At 45.9% G+C, this 19,966-nt stretch overlaps 2 protein-coding genes across 2 annotated transcripts in view; one reads left to right on the top strand and one right to left on the bottom strand.

Annotated features, from left to right (window-relative positions):
- Positions 1 to 3,110, bottom strand: part of tmem135 (transmembrane protein 135) — a 257,534-nt gene extending 254,424 nt beyond the window's left edge. The window contains exon 1 of the mRNA XM_007902332.2: positions 2,936 to 3,110. Coding sequence (XP_007900523.2) covers positions 2,936 to 3,076 — 141 coding nt within the window. The 5' untranslated portion in view covers positions 3,077 to 3,110. The remainder of the gene's footprint in view (positions 1 to 2,935) is intronic.
- An 11,085-nt stretch (positions 3,111 to 14,195) lies between these two features.
- fzd4 (frizzled class receptor 4) lies at positions 14,196 to 19,078 on the top strand. The gene is made up of 2 exons (XM_007902343.2): positions 14,196 to 14,497; positions 15,782 to 19,078. Exons 1-2 carry the CDS (start codon positions 14,252 to 14,254, stop codon positions 17,111 to 17,113), a joined length of 1,578 nt encoding a protein of 525 aa, XP_007900534.2. The 5' UTR covers positions 14,196 to 14,251; the 3' UTR covers positions 17,114 to 19,078.
- The last annotated feature ends 888 nt before the right edge of the window (positions 19,079 to 19,966 follow it).

The following is a 19,966-nucleotide window of genomic DNA, read 5'->3' on the forward strand; positions in this document are numbered from 1 at the left end:
GTATAAAATCCGACTTAATCAATAATCTACACTCCGCATGCGTACTTCAGTGCAACCTATAAGTGCGCATGTGTCAACGGGGTAGAACTTCATTTCCCACGATTCAATGCAGCCGGTAAGTGCAGTAGCAATGTTAGGAGATGATTTGTTTTATAAACTATGACTCTTGCAAAAAATTCAATGTGCTTTTTTGGTAGGAAACTGAATGGGAATCGGGTGCATGTACGGCAATTATACGATTATATGATTTATAAAGATAAGACTTATGCAAGCTTTACCGTCCTCATTTACAGACCTTCTTTAATGGTTGAGAAAGACAGGTCTTACACCGAGGTGTACAAACCAGGACTTTGCTCGATTCAAACTTCAGTCTGTGTGCTGAGTTATCTGACCTCAGCAAGTATAGCAGTCATGACAATTGGCTTCAACTCCTCTAGACTATGGGGATGGGAGGGGGAAGAGAAATCGGATATGGTTCTATCTACCAAAACATCAGTTACAGTTCCCTCTATCAATCACTATCCACTAATCCTCCACCCCCCGCACTGTCTCATGTGGTGTCCCTCAGGGCTCTGTCCTTGGTCCCCTTCTCTTCACCCTCTATATGCTCCCCCTTGGTGACATCATCCGCAGACATGGGGTTAACTTCCACATGTATGCGGATGACACCCAACTCTACCTTTCCTCCTCTACTCTCAACTCCACGACCACCGATGTCCTGACAGCCTGCCTGTCCGACATCGAGTCCTGGACGAGAGACAACTTTCTTCAGCTCAACGTGCGAAAAACCGAGGCCCTCCTGATTGGCTCACGTCAGCGCCTCCGCACCTCAGGCGCTGACAACATCAGCATCCAAGGCTGCACTCTCCACCTCGCAAAGCCAGTCAGGAACCTCGGCGTTTTGTTCGACCCTGAGCTGTCCTTTCTCCCTCACATCCGCACCACAACTGGCACCGCCTTCCATCACCTCCGGAACATCGCCAGACTACGGCATTACCTCACCCCTCACGCTGCTGAAACCCTGGTTCACGCCTTTGTCACCTCAAGGCTGGACTATGGGAACTCTCTCCTCGCCGGCCTTCCCGCCACCTCCCTCCACAAGCTGCAGGTCATTCAGAACTCTGCAGCTCGTGTACTGTCCCGCACCAGGCTTCGGGACCACATCACTCCCACCCTCGCTCGCCTCCACTGGCTCCCCATCCCCCAGAGGATTGAATTCAAGATCCTCATCCTCACCTACAAGGCCATTCACGGCCTTGCTCCCTCCTACCTCTCCAACCTACTATCCCCCTACCTACCTGCCCGTACCCTCCGTTCCTCTGGCTCCGGTCTGCTCCACGTCCCCCGCCCCAACCGCCCTACCATCGGTGGTCGGGCCTTCAGCCTCTCAGCCCCCAGGCTCTGGAACTCTATCCCCCAGTGCCTTCGCCTTGCTTCCTCCCTCTCCTCCTTCAAGGCCGGTCTCAAAACCTTTCTCTTTGACCGAGCCTTCAGCTCCCCTCTCGACTCTCTTCCCCCTCCTCGCTCCCTCCCTTCCCTCCCCTCACCCTGACCATTTCCCCCCTGCTCGGGTCATGACCCAACTGTGCAGCGCCTTGGGACGTCCTCCTGACGTGAAAGGCGCTTTATAAATGGAATCTTGTTGTTGTTGTTGTTGTAATCTCTGTTGAAAAATGTACAAGTGAGTAAGAGAGAACAAGGTCAGATTGGCACCCAGTGTCCACAAACCTCCTGCAGCATGATGAACATCTTCAGAAGGGGAGAAGCAATTATAACAACCCTTTCTTTTGGTATAGTACTTTTGCACGTTGGGAAGATGTCTCAAACCCTTCACAGGATGTACTGTAAAGTGGAATGACTGTGTGCTTTGGGGACGATTGCAGCAGACGGGGGAATATAACTTATTTTTCAATTAACACAACATCATCTGCAGTTTTGGCCCATCTACTTTCCAAGCACCATCTTGAGGAAACAAAACAGGTGGGCAAACCTTGGGGACGGCACCCAAGCAAGTAAAGAAGCAATGAACTTTGACAGCAACCCCGGTCTTGGAATAACCAAACAGGATTATTCTGGCTAATCTATAATGAGAACAAGTTGTACAGTTATCAGTTGGATGGTTGGGTTTACCAGGTCAATGCTATTCCCATGACCTATTCCGGCTAAATATTACCGTGGCACAGTAGGCAATGAGGTTGTGTTTTTTTTTACTGTGTGAAGGTTAATAATAAATCATAATAATCCTTGCATTTGATATAGCGCCTTATCGCGTCATTGAGACGCCTCTGGGCGCTTCACAGGATATACTGTAAAGCGAATTGAGTGTACATTGTGCGGGCGAAGCGCACAGCTGTCCCCCAGACGGCGAGTGACCAATTTATCGGGTTTTTTTTTTAATCATTATTTTGAAGGGAACCATCCGCCCAAACCGGAAAGCCATCCGCCCCAATCGACTGAGCAACCGGGTTCCTACTTACCGCTCGGGAACCGGCGGCGCGAGGGGGCGAAAGGAAACGCGCGCGCGGCCTTGGCCCGGCCGGGGGACCGGAGCCGGGTCCTCTCGACCCGCGAGCGAGCGAGCGAGCGGGGGGCTCAAACCCCCTGAGCCGCAGGAGCTCCGGCAATGAGTATTACCCGTGTCATTTGTTTGAAGGGACTTATTTAAAACCCACGAAAGGTGATCGGTCCCCATTGACCAACGGCCGGAGAGCAAAACAGCGAATAACGAGGTGGGGGTTTGGAAGTGAGTGTGAGACTGGTCGGTGGGTGTCAGTGCGGGGACACACGGGGCGGGGAGGGAGGGAGGGGGGTCTCCCCGCACAGTGAGGGGCTGCGGGCCCGGAGCTGGGCCCCGCTCCCCGGCCCGGCCCGGCCAGGCCCGGCCTCCCTCCCCCGAGCCCCGCTCTCGCCGCCGCCGCTCCCCGGCCCTCCTCACCATGTAGAGCGGCGCATAGATCTTGAAGGACTCCTGCAGAGCGCCGAAGGTGACCTGCAGAGTGGACAGGACGCACGAGGTGCTCCAGGTGTGGCCGATCTCGTAGCAGCTGTGCGGGACGCTCTTGCTGAGGGCGGCCATGGCGACGGCGGCGCTCGGGGCTGCGAGGAGGCGACGGCCCAGGAGGAGGGGGCGGGGCGGCCGCGGGGCAAAGGTCAGCGCCGCCCGTCACGGGCTCGGTTACTGCCGGTCACACACACACACACACAGGCAGGGAGGGGGGGGCGGCCAGGGAGGGACACAGGGAGAGGGGGCACAGGGAGAGGGAGGCACAGGGAGGGAGAGGCACAGGGAGGGAGAGGCACAGGGAGGGAGAGGCACAGGGAGGGAGAGGGAGGCAGAGGGAGAGGGAGAGGGAGGCACAGGGAGGGAGAGGCAGGGAGAGGGAGGCACAGGGAGGGAGAGGCAGGGAGAGGGAGGCACAGGGAGGGAGAGGGAGGCACAGGGAGGCACACGGAGAGGGAGAGGGAGGCACAGGGAGAGGGAGAGGTAGACACAGGGAGAGGGAGGCACAGGGAGAGGGAGTCACAGGGAGAGGGAGAGGGAGGCACAGGGAGGGAGAGGGAGGCACACGGAGAGGGAGAGGGAGGCACAGGGAGAGGGAGAGGGAGGCACAGGGAGAGGGAGAGGGAGGCACAGGGAGAGGGAGAGGTAGACACAGGGAGAGGGAAGCACAGGGAGATGGAGGCACAGGGAGAGGGAGGCACGGGGAGAGGTAAACACAGGGAGGGAGAGGGAGGCACGGAGATGGAGGCACAGGGAGAGGGAGGCACAGGGAGAGGGAGAGGCAGAGAGAGAGGGAGATAATAATAATCCTTGTATTTCAAATAGCGCCTTATCACGTCCTACAGACGTCTCAAAACACTTCAAAGAATATCCTGTAAAGTGAAACAAAAACAGAAGTCGAGTACTGTAAAGTGAATTGGCTGGTGAGAATAAAGTGAGATACTGTATTTGTGGAGAAAAACATACAAGGAAAGACTGAGAGAGAGGGAGATGTATGTACAGACAGAGAGATGGACCCAGAGAGAGAATGGAAGAGAGACCCAGAGGGGAGAGAGAAGAGGGTGTGTAGAGAGAGTGAGAAAGATAGACAGAAACAGAGAAAGATGCAGAGAGGGACAGGAAGAGAGAGACCGATAAATACAGAGAGAGAGAAATAGAAACAGACAGGGAGATAGATGTGTATATATAAAGAGACAGCTAGAGAGAGACGTACAGAAGGAGAGGGTGACACACTGGGAGACACATCAAGAGATATTGATACATAGGAAGACACACATGGGGAGGGAGAGAAAGGTATAGATACTCAGACAGACACAGACAGACAGACAGACAACTATAGATACAGCGAGGGAGAGACGGGGCAGATATAGATACAGAGAGTAATGTAGAAAGAGGTGGGACAGATCTAGATGCACAGAGGTCACCCAACTTCATAGGACTTTGGCTTGCTGGGTTATAGGAGCTGAGTGAGAAGAATCCTTGTCTCTAATGACGAACTTGTCCGCCCCTCCTTGACCAATGATGTGCCAGGCTGTCTTGTTTGTCTTGGAGTGCTACAGTCAAGTCTGGCTAAGGAACCGGGTTACCTTACAAAATTACCTTATGTCTTAGAAAATTGACTCAATCCAAGATGTTGCTGCCAACCACATCCCCATAAAGCCAGCTCAGCCTTAAGAAGACCCTACTTAGCTTCATACATACACAGGAAAGTTACTATTTAGGGGCATTCGACAAAGGCAGATTTGAGCCTTGACTAGGTGGATAGCAAGTACAGGAACTTCTTAGAAGCTTTATGGTGAGCAGCACAGTTCAGCATTCAGCATAAAATCATTGTCCCCATCTTCCTGCCTTTGCTCAGACACCCATCCTGCCTATTGAGATGATTCTATGGACATTGGACGTAAAATAATTCCATCGCTAAATATAATATGTGTAAGTGGGAATATTATCTTATGGAGGATGAAAGAAAATATACAATGTAGAAAAACATATTACAGGTAGAAGGAGCAACAAGAACGGAGTCCTGTAGCTCAGTGGTTCGAGGACTCGCTTTGCAAGCGAGAGACCTGAGTTCAATTCCAGGCAGGGCGAAACCTTGGGCAAGTTTCCTTACTCCACACGCCTGATAATAATCCCTCCAAAAAAAACAATAATAAATTGGTCATTTTCAATCTACGACTGTTTGTGGGACATTGCTGTGTGCAATTGGCTGCCGCGTTCGCCCACAAATATACAGTCAATTCACTTTACAGTGTGTTCTGTGAAGCGCTTTGGGACGTCCTCCCGATGTGAAAAGCGCTATATCAAATGCAACGATTATTATTATTATTATTAAGAAGATAAAATGATGCAGATGTAGCTCAAAACTGTATAACCGTTAACAGAGAGGACAGAATATAGGCGAGAGAAATTTAGAAAAATGAAATACAAGAATATTGAAGGAAAATAAATTAATGCTTTATTTATTTTAAAAAGCAGGCATTTGATGTAAGTAATATTTGGGGCTCGTAGGGGTGCCTGGTTTGTTTTATTAGAGAATGCAACCGAAATCTGAGACTAGGTAATATTAAAATGAAAATCCCAAAGGATTTTTTTAAGTATACACGCCAATAAAAACAGCCCTAATTTAATTATCAATGCTGTTTTGGTTTGCATGACTATTAATATTGCATCTCAAACTAAACTTTCAGGCAGGTAAAAAAAAGAAAAGCTGACAGAAGCAAAAAAAATCAGTAGTTTATTGCATTTGTTTCAGTGTGATTTTTGATTTGCATATAAACATTATAATCGTTGCATTTTGTATGGCGCTTTATCACATCTTCAAGACATTTCAAAGCACTTCATAGAATATACTGTGAAGTGAATTGACTGTATATTTTGTGGCAAAAGATTGAAGCATAGATATGAGTTCCCTTATTATTGAAGAGCTACCAGTATCGAATTATACAAATTTGCAAATTCTGCAAAATCCCCTGAAATAGTTGAAGCAGCAAACTTCAGGTCTTCCAGCTTCATGTTTTTAACAACAAAAACAACTTGCATTTATATACAACAACAAAAGTATATTTGTATAGCACCTTTCATGTTGGGAGGACGTCCCAAGGCGTTGTACGTTCAGCATTTCGGACCCGAGCTGCGGGTCGGAATCAGGGAAGATGGAGGTCAGGGAAGAGGGAGGGTGATCGAAGGCAAAGTCGAAGAGGAGCATCTTGAGATGGGTCTTGAAGGAGGAAAGGGAGGGGGTGAGGCGGAGGGACTGCTGGATGGAGTTCTGGGGGGTGGGGGCAGAGTAGCTGAAGGGACGCCCACCAATGGTGGGGTGGGTGAAGTGGGGGAAGTAAAGTAGGTTGGAGCCTGTTGAGCAGAGGGAGCGACCAGGTATATAGTGCTCCTCATGCAGGGTAGCATCTCAAGCTTTTAATATGTTTATTATGTTTATTATATTTAAAGACAATGATAACTGTGAGCTTCCTTATTTGGTGGAAACAACTTAAATGTTATCTCAACTATTCCATAGGGCCCTTCTCCTTTAATGCTGTAACTAAAATGCAGGCACAGCCTTTGTTTAATGGCATAATACATCCAGCAACTCATTGGAAACTTAATACCAAGTCTCACTCTCATCCAAAAGCAGACAGACACGCTTTAAAACTGCTTGCTCTCCCCGTCTAATGCACACATTTTGCATTTTAGTTTGTTAAATTGGAGGGTGATGGTAAAATGTCAAACGTCAGAAATCTAATTAAATTAGCAGATTGTTAAGAACATGGAAAAGGTTTGAGAATTTGACCCCCGATTAGTGAAAGACGAATAAACGAGCGGTTAATGTGCAGCCGTCCAGTTATTCGTGTGTTTGTTTGTCTGCAATTAGAGTCAGTAATTGTGAAGGATAGGCTCTAGCCTGGAATTATACTCGCAGAGGTAGACATTCAGCAGACTGGAATGTATCTGCCACTGCTTTCCAGTGTTTGTGTTTTGATAACAAATGCCTTAGAAATACTTGAGCTCCAAGCGAACTTTCTAAACGCACAAAAAAGTTGCTATTTTAATCCCAGTTGCTATAAGAGCCCCTCGCTCTATGCAATTCATAATGCAACAGCTATTGCATTCAGTGACCCTTTAAACTATCTTTAACGTTACTAACACATATCCAGGGAATTGTTTTAAATCGTTACTATTATCGACTCTAGGTTTCCTGCCATTTACCCTTTTTCATAGTATTGTAAAGTTGGCTCATTTCAGCATTTTTTATTAATCAGCTCATGACGGAAGATGAGGAACACATAACAGCTTATGACTGGATGAATACATAGCAGTTATTATAGCCCACGCACAATTACTAGGTTTGCAGGGAGCCAGAGGAAGCTTCGAATATCTTGAGAACTCCTTATCTAAACGTGCAAGTCAAACCCTCAGATTCCATCGTCAGTGTGTATGCTTTGGGGGATGGTTTTTAATTAAGCCTGTAGTTATAGTAGTTTTATAATGTGACATTTGTGTAACCTAGAGCATGAACTGATAAATTCTAATTCGTGAACAAGGGTCTGTGTGTTATTATTTGCTATCTACTTTTGGACAGCACAGTGAAATAATTAGGAAAACTTAAATGGCCCCTAATCTAATGATATCATATCATATTTTAGTAATTCCCGTTCTGACCAAAGATCCTAAAACAATGTGCACTTATATAGTGCCTTTCATGCAGTAAAATATCTCGAAGTGCTTACCGAGATGGAATGGAAGCTCAAGCAGGGTTGGAGATGGGAAGGAAGGGTAATGCGGAGGGGAGAGGTGACGAAGGGTGGTGGGGTGGACAGGATAGGGAGGGTTGGAGCACAGTTAAGGAGATTTTTTTAAAACTGGTTTAAAAGCAGAGAAGTGGGTGGTGGGGAGGTGCACAGGTACAGATATTTTGAGTGTCAGCCTGGCTCAGCAGCACTTTCCCCTCTGAGTCAGAAGGTTGTGGGTTCAAGCTCCATGTCAGGCCTTTGAACTCACAGTCCAGGCTGACATTCCAGTGCAATGGGTGTTCTGCATTGTCAGAGGTGCCATCCTTCGGATGAGACATTGCGTGAAGGGCACTATACAAAGGCAAGCTGTTATTGATGACATTAAAGATCGCATGGCACAATTCAAAAGGGAAAAGAATTTCTCCTAGTGTCCTGAGGTATTTCTTCCTGATCTCCCAAATTAAATTGGTCATTCTCTTTATGACTGTTTGTGCGACGTTGCTGCATACAAATTGGCTGCCACGATCACCTACAAGAATACACTGTCATACACTTTACAAAAAATCCTGTAAAGTACTTTGAGACATCCTCTTATTTAGGGAGGAGTTGTAAAGAGGAGTCAAAGTGGCTGAACGCTCATAACTAATGGGGTAAGGGGATGGGAAGCAGACCACAAATAAAAAGTATTTATCATAAAGTCTGGATCTTTTTTGTCAGACAGGTTTTTGACACGTGCAAATCCATCACTATGCTTAAGAGTATCCAAACCAAACTGAGAATTTCACATATTTTTCACTTACACATGGAAGTTTTTCTGTGTCTGGAATGAAATGAACACCCTCTTCCTAGAGAGACAAACTCTGCTTAGCTAAATCTATAAATATTGGACACAAGATGGCAAGAGCCAAGTTTAGGGACCTAAAGTGTCTTGTGGTACTGCTGGAGTTTAACCAGCTAACTGCATAGCTTGCCATTGAAAGTATTGTCCTGCAACCTTCCTGCTGCATTTCCAGTGATGACCATCCTACCCTTTAGGGCTTTGACTTACTACTACTATCATTGGGAACCTGCTGAAGATGGCTTAGGGTTTCAAACCCTTTTCACATCCTTTTATCGCATCATGCTCTTTTAGGGGATGACCCAACCCATTACAAGATTGAAGGTCAGAGAGAGATATGAGGTCAGTGTGGAGCTGGACTGGGCAGGTGCACATACCTTTCTGCAGACCGTCTGATGGAATGGTTTGACAGATGGAGTGTGTCCTTTTTGCTCTATCAATGTGGATAGTAAAGCGTTACTTATTGCCTGTTGCCTTCATGCCTTATCATAATAATAACCTTTGCATTTGATATAGCGCCTTATCACATCGTCGAAACATCTCAAAGCATTTCACAAAATATACTGTAAAGTAAATTTACTGTGTATTTTGTGAGTGAATACAGCAGTCAGGTTGTGCACAGCAATGTCCCACAACCTGTTGTAGAGTGAGTGATCAATTTTATTTGGGGGATTGTTGGCCGGGACCTTAGCTGGAGAAACTCTTCTCTTTTCAAATAGTGCCATGGGATCTTGAATGTTCACCTGAACAACCTCAATTTAACATCTCGTCTGAAGCACAGTACCTCCAACAATGCACCACACCGCCCAGCATTGCATTGGAGTATCAGCCTAGACTGTATGAGTTCAAATCCCAACATGAGATGAGCTGATGAGTCTTGACTTGTGTTGGCTCACTGTGTGCACCAGGCTTCGTGGCTATATTCCAGGGTTGGGATAGTTTTGTGCTCACCCCAATCTTTCTTCCACAAAGGATTAGAAGTCGGCACTGACATCCTGGAGACCATGTCATCAGTGTTTTTAGTCCAAGTCAGGTTCATATGGAAAGTTTTTCCAAGGAAATTCTGTTCTTGAGTGATCTGGATAGTTTTGAAAGCAGTTCAACTCTCACATCCTCCTCACTCTGTTTGTTCCTCCTGTGAGCATGCACTGGGATTTCCTTGGGTTCACTAGGATTCTCCTTTGGCATGCCCACTCTTCCAGGTCATTAAAACACTTCTGTAATTAACACAGGAAGCGGTTGCAGGGAGGCAGAGCTCTGACCTACTCTGACCTGTCACTAAGCATCCTACAGGCAGAGTTAGCTTCACAGGGGACACATCTATTTGCTAATGGCCCTCACATGAGAGCCTGGATTAAGCAGCTGGTGCTGAGTAAACTTGGTACATGGCATCGGACTTGGATCTTGAGAATATCAAGTTGGCTACCACATCGCAAACTGTTCAGTAAAGGTCCTCCCACCACACTGAAGTCAAGTGTCCACTTGTAGCTGATGAGGAAACTCTGAGGCTTGGGATGACAGCTACTGGAAGGCGTCACTTGGAGTCCAAGTTTGTGAACATGCGTTTGTACATCCAGCGCCTGGAATCCATCTTGATTGGCCAGCAGAGAGGCAAGCAGCTGCTCCTTAAGCTCCACACCTCCAACTGGTGGAACCATCACTCTATGGAAAGAGACATGTGCCCAAGCTGCTAACAGGAAGATGGTGGCAATGCTCTCATGCATTGAACTGTATTGCCGATCAGGAAGGTCACAGGGAGTTTCTCGTATCTACCATCCACCTGCGCTTGTTGGATGTCAAATGACCAACTAATGACTATCCCCCAGGGTGGGGGGGAGGTAGGTAAGCAGAGTCTCCTTGAAGCTGAATTGACTCCAAGGTGACCTGTTTTACAACAGAATGACAGAATCAAGCCCACCTTCTGTGGTAGTCGCACTAGTCCAGTGAGCCAGGCGGTTCTGCAGTATTCCAGGGCACTACTGATGACAACACAGCCAGCTTGATTGGCAGGACCTGGAAGGGCAGACCAGTCACTGAGAACAGGGATTCTTTCCACTCAGCTCCACTTAATCCTGCAAGCCATAGCAGGTAACGGGTAGCCCTAACAGGTAGGCTAGTCCTAGTTGGGCAAGCGGTGGGAAAACTTGCCAGACTGTGCTCTCAATGGCAACCTTTGCAGTTTTAGCTTGCTCGTCTCCAACAGTACCCCAACACACACACACTGGGGTCCCCAACCTTTGGCTCTTGCCAACCTGCACCTCATACTCTCAGGAATTAGGTTAGCAGCCTACATCCCTCCAGAGAGAAAGTGCTCATTCCATTTCAACAATCTATCTCTGGAATTGCCATGTACGGGTGGGATGCATGGAAGTCTCCATTTGGTTTGGACACTCTTAAGCATGGCAATGGGTTTCCCCATGTGTCAGCCACCCGACTGACCCAAAAATATCTGAAATGGTATCTGAACTCATGGTTGAGACCCAAATGGCAATGTCATCTGCAAACTGTGAGCAAGCTCCCAACCTTTGCTTAGATTTCAGATTGTAATTGATGGGCTTTGGCTTTCAGAATTAACAGGAGCCAAGTGGAAAGAATCCATGCCCCCAGTGACTTATCAGTCTGCCAATGAACTAGGTTAGCTGGTCTGCTATCAGCTGAACCTTGGAGTATTGCAGTCTTGCCTGGCTATGGAAACAAATTACTGAGTCCACCACAGAAGGCTGACCTGATTCCAATGTTTCATTGCCAAATACGTCAGCTCAGGTTCCATGTGTATGCTGCTTAGCTCCCATCCCCACTACCTATCCGCTCACCTGAGGATCAGAATATGATCAGTTCTTTGTATGAATTCTAGTAATTCCTATTATTTTACATACAATTGTTAACTTTTTTTTATTATTTTGCATGAGCCTTTAATTTATCTGCTTTTTTTTGAAAAATCTGTACTGCACTATTGCTGCATCAAAAATATTTGACTAGGAATAAATTTTTAAGATAACTTAATTGACAAAAAAGATTAAATTGTATTGTGTTGATTCATATAAACGTATTCATTTTTTAATGTTTTTTCCTTGTGTTACTGTGCATTTTGGGCAATTTACTTAGTAATAATATAATAATAATAATAATCCTTGCATTTGATATAGCGCTTTTTACGTCGGGAGGATGTCCCAAAGCGCTTCACAGAACACACTGTAAAGTGAATTGACTGTATATTTGTGGGCGAACGCGGCAGCCAATTGCGCACAGCAATATCCCACAAACAGTCGTAGATTGAAAATGACCAATTTTTTTTTATTATTGGTTTTGGTTTTGGAGGGATTATTATTAGGCGTGTGGAGTAAGGAAACTTGCCCAAGGTTTCGCCCTGCCGGGAATTGTACTCAGATCTCTCGCTTGCAAAGTGAGTGCTCTAACCACTGAGCTACAGGACTCCACGAATAGTATGATATTTTGTAGGTGATTTTAGTTTCATCTTCCATGTTGTGTTGTGAAACCTCAGCTATTGTAATTTCTTCTTGGTCAGCTATGAGTCCATCCCTAATTGTTAGGATTGGTAGATCTGTTAATCTTGGTATTATAATGCTGAACACATGTCAATGCAAATACAAATTGAGAAGTTTTCCACAAACAAAGCCAATGTGACTGGTCAGGGACTTGGCAACCAAGTGTTGAAAAGCAATACTCAGCCTACTTTCCTAACATCAGAGAGAAGAAAACTGTTTTGCACCATAACCATTGCAATTAAATCTAGGTAAAATAAAACTGGTTTAAAACATTGGTTGCAATTCATTTTAACTAACAGACAACTTTGAAATAAAAACAGCTGAAATATTTAATAATCCTTGTTTTTTTGTATAATCTGATTTTAAAACCTCTAAATATGCTTCAGAGGGAATTGATGTCAAGGATAATGACTAATATTTGTAGACAAAGGTCAATTTGCACAAATTGAATTTGCGAGGTCAATTTGCACACAGCAAGTTTCCACACAAAAAAACATGAGGTGAATGATTAATCTGGAGGGTGGTTGGCAAGTACACTTTGACAAACTCCCTCCATTTTTAATAGTGAACTGAACATCCATATAAATAGGCAAATTCAATTTAACATCTCATCCAGTGGACAGGACCTGAACCGAACCGAACCAAGCTAAGATGTTTAACCTTTTTACTTTGTGACAGACACGCACACCTTCCTGGGAGAAGAGGAGCAACATGTTGGAAATCCACCAGCAGTTCAATCAGTAGATACTGATAAAGAAATAAAGAGAAAGATAGGTGAACATGTATTTGTATCAAAACTTTAACCTGGGTCCACCGGAAAAGTTACATCACTCTCTGGGAATGATTTCTTTTTATTTCAAATGTCCAGCAAGGTTTGAGGCGAACGCTTCCCGGAGAAGGCAGCGAACTGGGCGAAGGGAGTTCCTCCTGGTGTCTTGGCCAAAAGTTCCCCAAATAAAATTGGTCAACCAACAAATAAAATGCTGCAACCGAGTACCACAACAGTGCAGCGCTGTTTGCACAGCACTGTTGTGCTAATTTGTTGCAGCATTTACATGACAAGATACACAAAGCACCAGTGTATAATAAAATCCTGCGTAGCCCTTTGAGAAGTGCAATATGACATGAAAGGCAAATGCAAGGACTCTTATCATCATCATCATCATCATCATCATCATTATTATTATTTTATGGACTTTTTTAAATTTCGAACTTGCTCTTTTTTTTTTGCCTTTTCATCTCCAGCATTTCTCAACGGAGCGGTGTGTGTGTGTGTGTGTGTGTGTGTGTGTCCTTCTCGAGTCGTGAGAGTGAGTGAGAGCCACAGAAATCGGATCCAAGACACACACACAAAAAGAGAGAGCTGCAAACCTGCAGCCAGAAGCGAGGAACTCTTCCCCCAAAAGGTTTGCACCAGAGTGGAGGAGAAGCGACTGCTCCTGAGGCGGAGCGATAAGCAACGGTACCCCCGACCCGGATTGGTCCCTCTCCCCGCACAGGGCTGGATCTGAACCCAATGCGATGGCCAACACCAGGACCTCCCTCAACAACTCCCACTGGTGTTGGCTTTGGGAGCGCAACTCGGCACAGGGGCGGAGGAGGCTCTCCCCCCCCCCCACCACCCCCCCATCCCGTGTGTGTGTCCATCACGGGCTCTCGGTACACGGGGCGTTGGGGGTTGCAGTGCAGTGCAGTGGAGGGATCTGCTGAACCCTCACCGGGGGATGGTTTGAGGAGGAAGATGTGTGAGCGCACAGGAGCCTTTCTCAGGGCGGATCTCGGCGGGTCCACTGCCAACCCCGACCCCCGGTGCCCGGACACAAATGCCGTCCAGTGAGACCCCGAGCGTTGCGTGAACTGAGTGGCGATCAGCACTGCGCTCTCTCACTCTCACTCACACAGACACACACACACACAGACACACAGACACCAGTCCCCCGGAGGCGAACTTGATCCACACCGAGTGGTGAGGAGGTGTGTGTGTGGGTGTGTGTGTGTGTGGGTGGAAAGCACTCAACAGCTGAGTGGTGCAGCATTTTTTTGTTGGGTGGTGGGTGGGTGGGGGTTGTTGTTGTTGTTGGTGGTGGTGGTCGCCTCTCGCCGCTGTGTGCGGTGTGTGGTGTGTGCGGTGTGTGTGTGCGGTGTGTGCGGGTCCGCGGTCGGAGTTGCCGGAGCGATGCAGTGGGTCGGGGCTCTGGGGCTCGCGGTGTGCTGCCTGTCCGCGCTGCCGCGGGGGGCGCGGGGCTTCGGGGACGAGGACGAGAGGCGGTGCGACCCCATCAAGATCTCCATGTGCCACAACCTGGGCTACAACGTGACCAAAATGCCGAACCTGGTGGGGCACGAGCTGCAGACGGACGCGGAGCTGCAGTTGCAAACTTTTACGCCTTTGATTCAATATGGCTGTTCCGGCCAACTGCAGGTCAGTGGTGTTCGGGGGGTGGGTGGGGGGGGTGGGGGGTTGTTGTGATGTGGTTTTGTGTGTGTGAGTGTGTGAGTGAGTGTGTGTGTGTGTGGTGGTGGGGGGTTTCGAACCGTGTCGCACATTGCCGACAGTGCGCTCGTTTGCAAAGGGACCCCCCGACCCCCTTTTGCGTTCAACCCACCGCCGGGGCTGAGCGTCTCTCGTCGTTAACAACGTAATGCACCGCAACGGGAGCGCTCAAAAGTTTTCTCACTTGCAAACCCCCCCCCACCCCCCCACCCCCCTGAGAGAGCGCTGTGAGGCAATGGACCTGATTTCTTTTCTTTGCTTTCTTTTTTCTTTGCTTTCGTGTGTGTGTGTGTGTCTGTGTGTGTGTGTGTGTGTGTGAGGGGTTTCGAGAATGGATGCGAATGGCAAGTGGTGGTGGTGGGGGGGACTGTGAGTTGGATCTGCCTTCACGGGAGACTGGGATTTGGGGAATGAGCTGCTGAGCTTTTATTGGAGTGAATAGATCGCAGTGAAATATTGACCAAAGTCTTTACAGAGCGAATGCATTCGTTATCTGACCATCGGAAGCCCCCCCCACCACCCACCCCCACCCCCTCTCTTGCTGTGTGATGCTGACTGATCCCTCGACACGATGGGTGCACTTCCACGCACAGTGATGGGTTTCACGCCGATCCCACTTTCTCCTTTCGGACGGGCGTCCTCCTGTTTACTGGGCATTTATGTTCCCCGGGGAAAGGGGGTCGTTTTGACAAACTCAGGGCAAGTGGACTCTGCACAGGGGCTGTGAGAAGTGCTGATCAATACTGGATGTCTGTGGGTATGTTTGATGAACTGTGTGTGTGTGTGTGTGTGTGTGGATCCTGAGTCCCTACTTATCATTCTGGGGCAAAGTGTACCAAACCAGATATTTTCCAGCCAACTCACTCGGTCAATAAAGTACCGTGACATCTCGCCACGCAGGACACGGGTTAACCGATGGTGAGGTGGCTACGTGTTCCCTTCACTTGTTCGCCCACAAATGTACAGTCTATTCACTTTACAGTGTGTTCTGTGAAGCGCTTTGGCACGTCCCCCCGACGTGAAAAGCGCTATATCAAATGCAAGGATTATTATTATTTTTATTAGATTGCACGTGTATGGAGTAAACTGTGTGTTGTAAGAATCCTAAGCAGCTCTTGGGAATGGGCCCGAGATTGATAGGGATTTTAAGAGATACTACTGTGGATAATAACAATAATTAAAAAGTGTCGATTTTTTTTTTACTCCTGGCAGTTTTTCTTGTGTTCGGTGTACGTCCCGATGTGCACAGAGAAAATCGACATCCCCATCGGCCCCTGTGGCAGCATGTGCATGTCTGTGAAGAGGAGATGTGAACCTGTGCTGAAGGAATTCGGCTTCGCTTGGCCAGATGCATTAAACTGCAGCAAGTTCCCACCACAGAACGACCACAAGCACATGTGTATGGAGGGGCCAGGGGACGAGGACACCCCCTTTCACACCAGCAAAACCTTCCTCCCCCCCGAGGAGGAATGCCAGAGCATGGGCGACAACTCTGACCACTACATCTGGGTCAAGAGGAGTCTGGCTTGTGCCCTCAAGTGCGGTTACGATGCAGGTTTGTACAGCAGATCCGCTAAGGAGTTCACCGACATCTGGATGGCAGTGTGGGCCAGCCTGTGCTTCATGTCCACAGCCTTCACAGTCCTGACCTTCCTGATCGACACTTCCCGGTTCTCCTACCCCGAGCGCCCCATCATTTTCCTGAGCATGTGCTACAATATTTACAGCATCGCCTACATTGTCAGGTTGACTGTGGGCAGGGAGCGCATCTCGTGTGACTTCGAAGATGCAGCCGAACCTGTGCTGATTCAGGAAGGGCTAAAAAATACTGGATGTGCCATCGTGTTCCTGCTGATGTACTTCTTTGGGATGGCGAGCTCCATCTGGTGGGTGATTCTGACCCTCACCTGGTTCTTGGCTGCTGGTCTCAAATGGGGACATGAAGCCATAGAAATGCATAGTTCCTACTTTCACATTGCAGCCTGGGCCATCCCGGCGGTAAAGACTATCGTTATTCTCATTATGCGTTTGGTGGATGCAGATGAACTCACGGGCATGTGCTACGTTGGGAACCAGAACATCGATGCAGTCACTGGATTTGTGGTTGCACCTTTATTTACATATTTAGTCATAGGGACCTTGTTCATTGCCGCTGGCCTTGTGGCTTTATTCAAAATCAGATCCAACCTTCAAAAGGATGGGACCAAAACTGACAAATTGGAAAGACTGATGGTAAAAATTGGGGTCTTTTCCGTCCTGTACACGGTCCCGGCCACCTGTGTCATTGCCTGTTATTTTTACGAGATCTCGAACTGGAATATGTTCAAGTATTCAGCAGATGACTCCAACATGGCCGTGGAGATGTTGAAGATCTTTATGTCCTTGCTTGTGGGCATTACCTCGGGTATGTGGATATGGTCTGCCAAAACATTACACACTTGGCAAAAGTGTTCAAACAGGCTGGTGAGCTCTGGGCGGACTAAGCGAGATAAGCGTGGAGATGTCTGGGTCAAACCAGCAAAAGGCAGTGAAACAGTTGTGTAGCATTCGATAAAGACCAGGAGCGACCTCCATTTTGTGAGTTCAAATAGGCTGGATTTCAAAGGAGCACAAATTCAATCTACACATCTTATTGTTATACAGACAATTTTTAGAAAATTCTGAGTAAATTAAGGCCCTCTAAGTGCCCTTGAGAAGTTCAGTTTGATACTATTTTGAAGGACAAATGTTCAACATCTAATGAAAATGTACCCCAGGCAATGCCATTCTGGTTTTCAGTTGATCTCCATCAGGTGTACCCGTTTTATCATAACATTTAGCCTAAGAAAATAAGCACAGCTACCAAGTGCAAAAGACTTATTGGAATATGATATTTTTGTTCTGCACATTTTTAAGCGTTCCTGTCTGTACTTAGAAAATCTAAGCACATAAACCAAAGATTGGGAAGAATGGTTCTTTGAAACTTTGGACCCTGCCACAATGATGATCTAACATATTATGTCCAAGTGGATAAATTTGCCTAAAATAATACTCAGCTGAAGAGCAGAACAGCTATCACACAGCAACATTAATTATTGTACACTGGAAGCAGAGAGGTAAAGATGAATGTTTGTTTGAAACAACAAATTGTTTGGTTGTTCCAAACAAACAAACATCATAACAGTCTAGACACACAAGGTGCACTATAACCAATCTTTGCATAAATTAAAACACAACCTAATTTACCAATATTTGCGCACAGATGCCTGCCTGCTTTTGTGCTTATGAACAATTTAAGCAAAACAGCCTGATGTATGTGTGGAAATCCTCATCAGTGTGGGATTAGGTGCTTTAAACATTCAGTGCCTTAAAGGCAGATTGACTGCAGTTTGTTTTCCATTGAAGGCCACATCAATTAATATGTATTATGTTTTCTTGTGAAGGTCTGCCCAGAGATACATCATGACATGAATTATTCCTTTGAGGACGATGAGTTAGCACTTTGGTTGCAAAAAATAAAATACTATTTTGACAATACTGTGAACCTAGCAATCCATACAGTCCTATATGTTCTCTGGTTTACAATACTCAGTATTCAAAGTTCACAGAATATCAATCTATTGGATGGTATACGTTAGTAACCGACTGTGCGTTTTGAAAGTGAGTAAGAAAATTCAGTACTTGAGGGCTTAATGGTAACATTATTTATATAATAAAATATGGTGGATCAGAGTATGGATTATGAGGAGATGAAATATATACATGTTGAGGGATCTAGAGCCATTTTCATGCATTAGATAAAGATTTTTTAAAAAGGTGCAAGCAATACAAATGAGATGCAAGCAGTACATGCCGTTATTCTCCTTAATTCTGTGGGCTGACCTCAAAGGTAAATTTGGCTTGTTAATTTTTGCAAACTAGCAATAATTGTTACAGTAAATGAGCAAGTGAAACACTGCTTCATTGTAATTGTATTTGCAAAAATAGAAAGAAAAGACAAATGTTAGGAAAATGTTGTCAATAGTATATGAGTTTAGTTACTTGTTAGTGCATCTGTGCTTGTACAGTCACCCTCGTAATCATGATGAATGTATACCAGGTATTTTGTTACTCAATATCAGTTTGTATTCCGTTATTATCTATAGAATGTTTGTTTTGGAAATACTCAGTAACACTTCTTGAATGAGATATTCCATTAAATCCTTTGACTTGCAACAGAGTATTTCCAAAAAATTGGGAAATTCTCATTATAAGCATGTGTCGCCAAGGTTGGTAATTTTATTGCTAGTGGAAAATAACCACTGGTGTTTAGTAGAAATGGATTCTATGTTGCTTTAGAGGGTATTGAGATTGCCTGATGAATCATAATAAGAGACTTTCAGGATTACTACAATTTTCAGAAAAATGTCAAAAACACTTCTCACTTGCAAATGTATGTAATATAAATTTCTAATTTATCTTTGTAAAAAAAACCTGTCTTGTTATTTAAATTACATTTGTACCAGAAACAAAACAAAATTAAATTTCTTGTTTCTTAACTGTGTAAGCCTAGTGGATTTCGAACAAAACAAGCTGACCCATTCTGATCGCTTTCTCCCTCTCTCCACCACTGCTTGATATCTTTTAGAATCCAAAGTATGGGCAATGCCATACGTCACAAGTTGTTATTCTTAATGTTCACAAAGATAAGTGCCAGCAGGTCAATATAATTAGGGAATGACATAAAAAACAAACGTGATACTGTCCACGCCTAACATTTGTAAATGTACACTTTGAATTAGATTTTAGTATTTCTTAACATTAAAAATATTTATCTGTTTATAATATAATTTTACATAAAGCCTGTCATGTCAGGAGGACGTTCCAAAGGCACTAGGGACTCACTTAGGAGGGAGGGAGAGAGAGAGAGTCTCATGTGGAGAGGCAGCAAAGGTTTCTGATGTCTAAAATGGAAATATTGCTCTTGTGCTTCAGGAGTATTGCTCTCAAGTGGGTGGGTGGGGGGGTGGGGGGTCGCGGGGCGTGGGCAGGGGGATGTGGTTAGTCAGACTGGAGGGACCTTTGTCCTATAACTCAACCATCTCATTTTTTTCTGTGAGTGCTTGAGGGTGATTCATTCCTCAGCACTGACATTCCTTATCTTGATAAAGATAAAAATATAACTTCAGGGCTAAATCAATGCTTTCCTCCATTATAATTATTGGATTTCTCTTTCACTTACGGGAGCTCTTTATCCTTTGTCTTTCTGACCTTCGGGATCGTACTTTTTTTTTATCAGTTCTGTTCTTATTTCTACTCACAATGCTTCTTGGTTCCATGCAACTTCCTTCAGCCCAATCAGACTGTGTCTCTTGATCAATCACTGACAACTCAATGAACAGCAGACTGGAGAGGCACTTATTATAGGCTGAGACAAGC

The sequence above is a fragment of the Callorhinchus milii genome, unplaced genomic scaffold (genome assembly GCF_018977255.1).
Source record: "Callorhinchus milii isolate IMCB2004 unplaced genomic scaffold, IMCB_Cmil_1.0 Scaffold4, whole genome shotgun sequence".
Lineage (NCBI taxonomy): Eukaryota > Metazoa > Chordata > Chondrichthyes > Chimaeriformes > Callorhinchidae > Callorhinchus > Callorhinchus milii.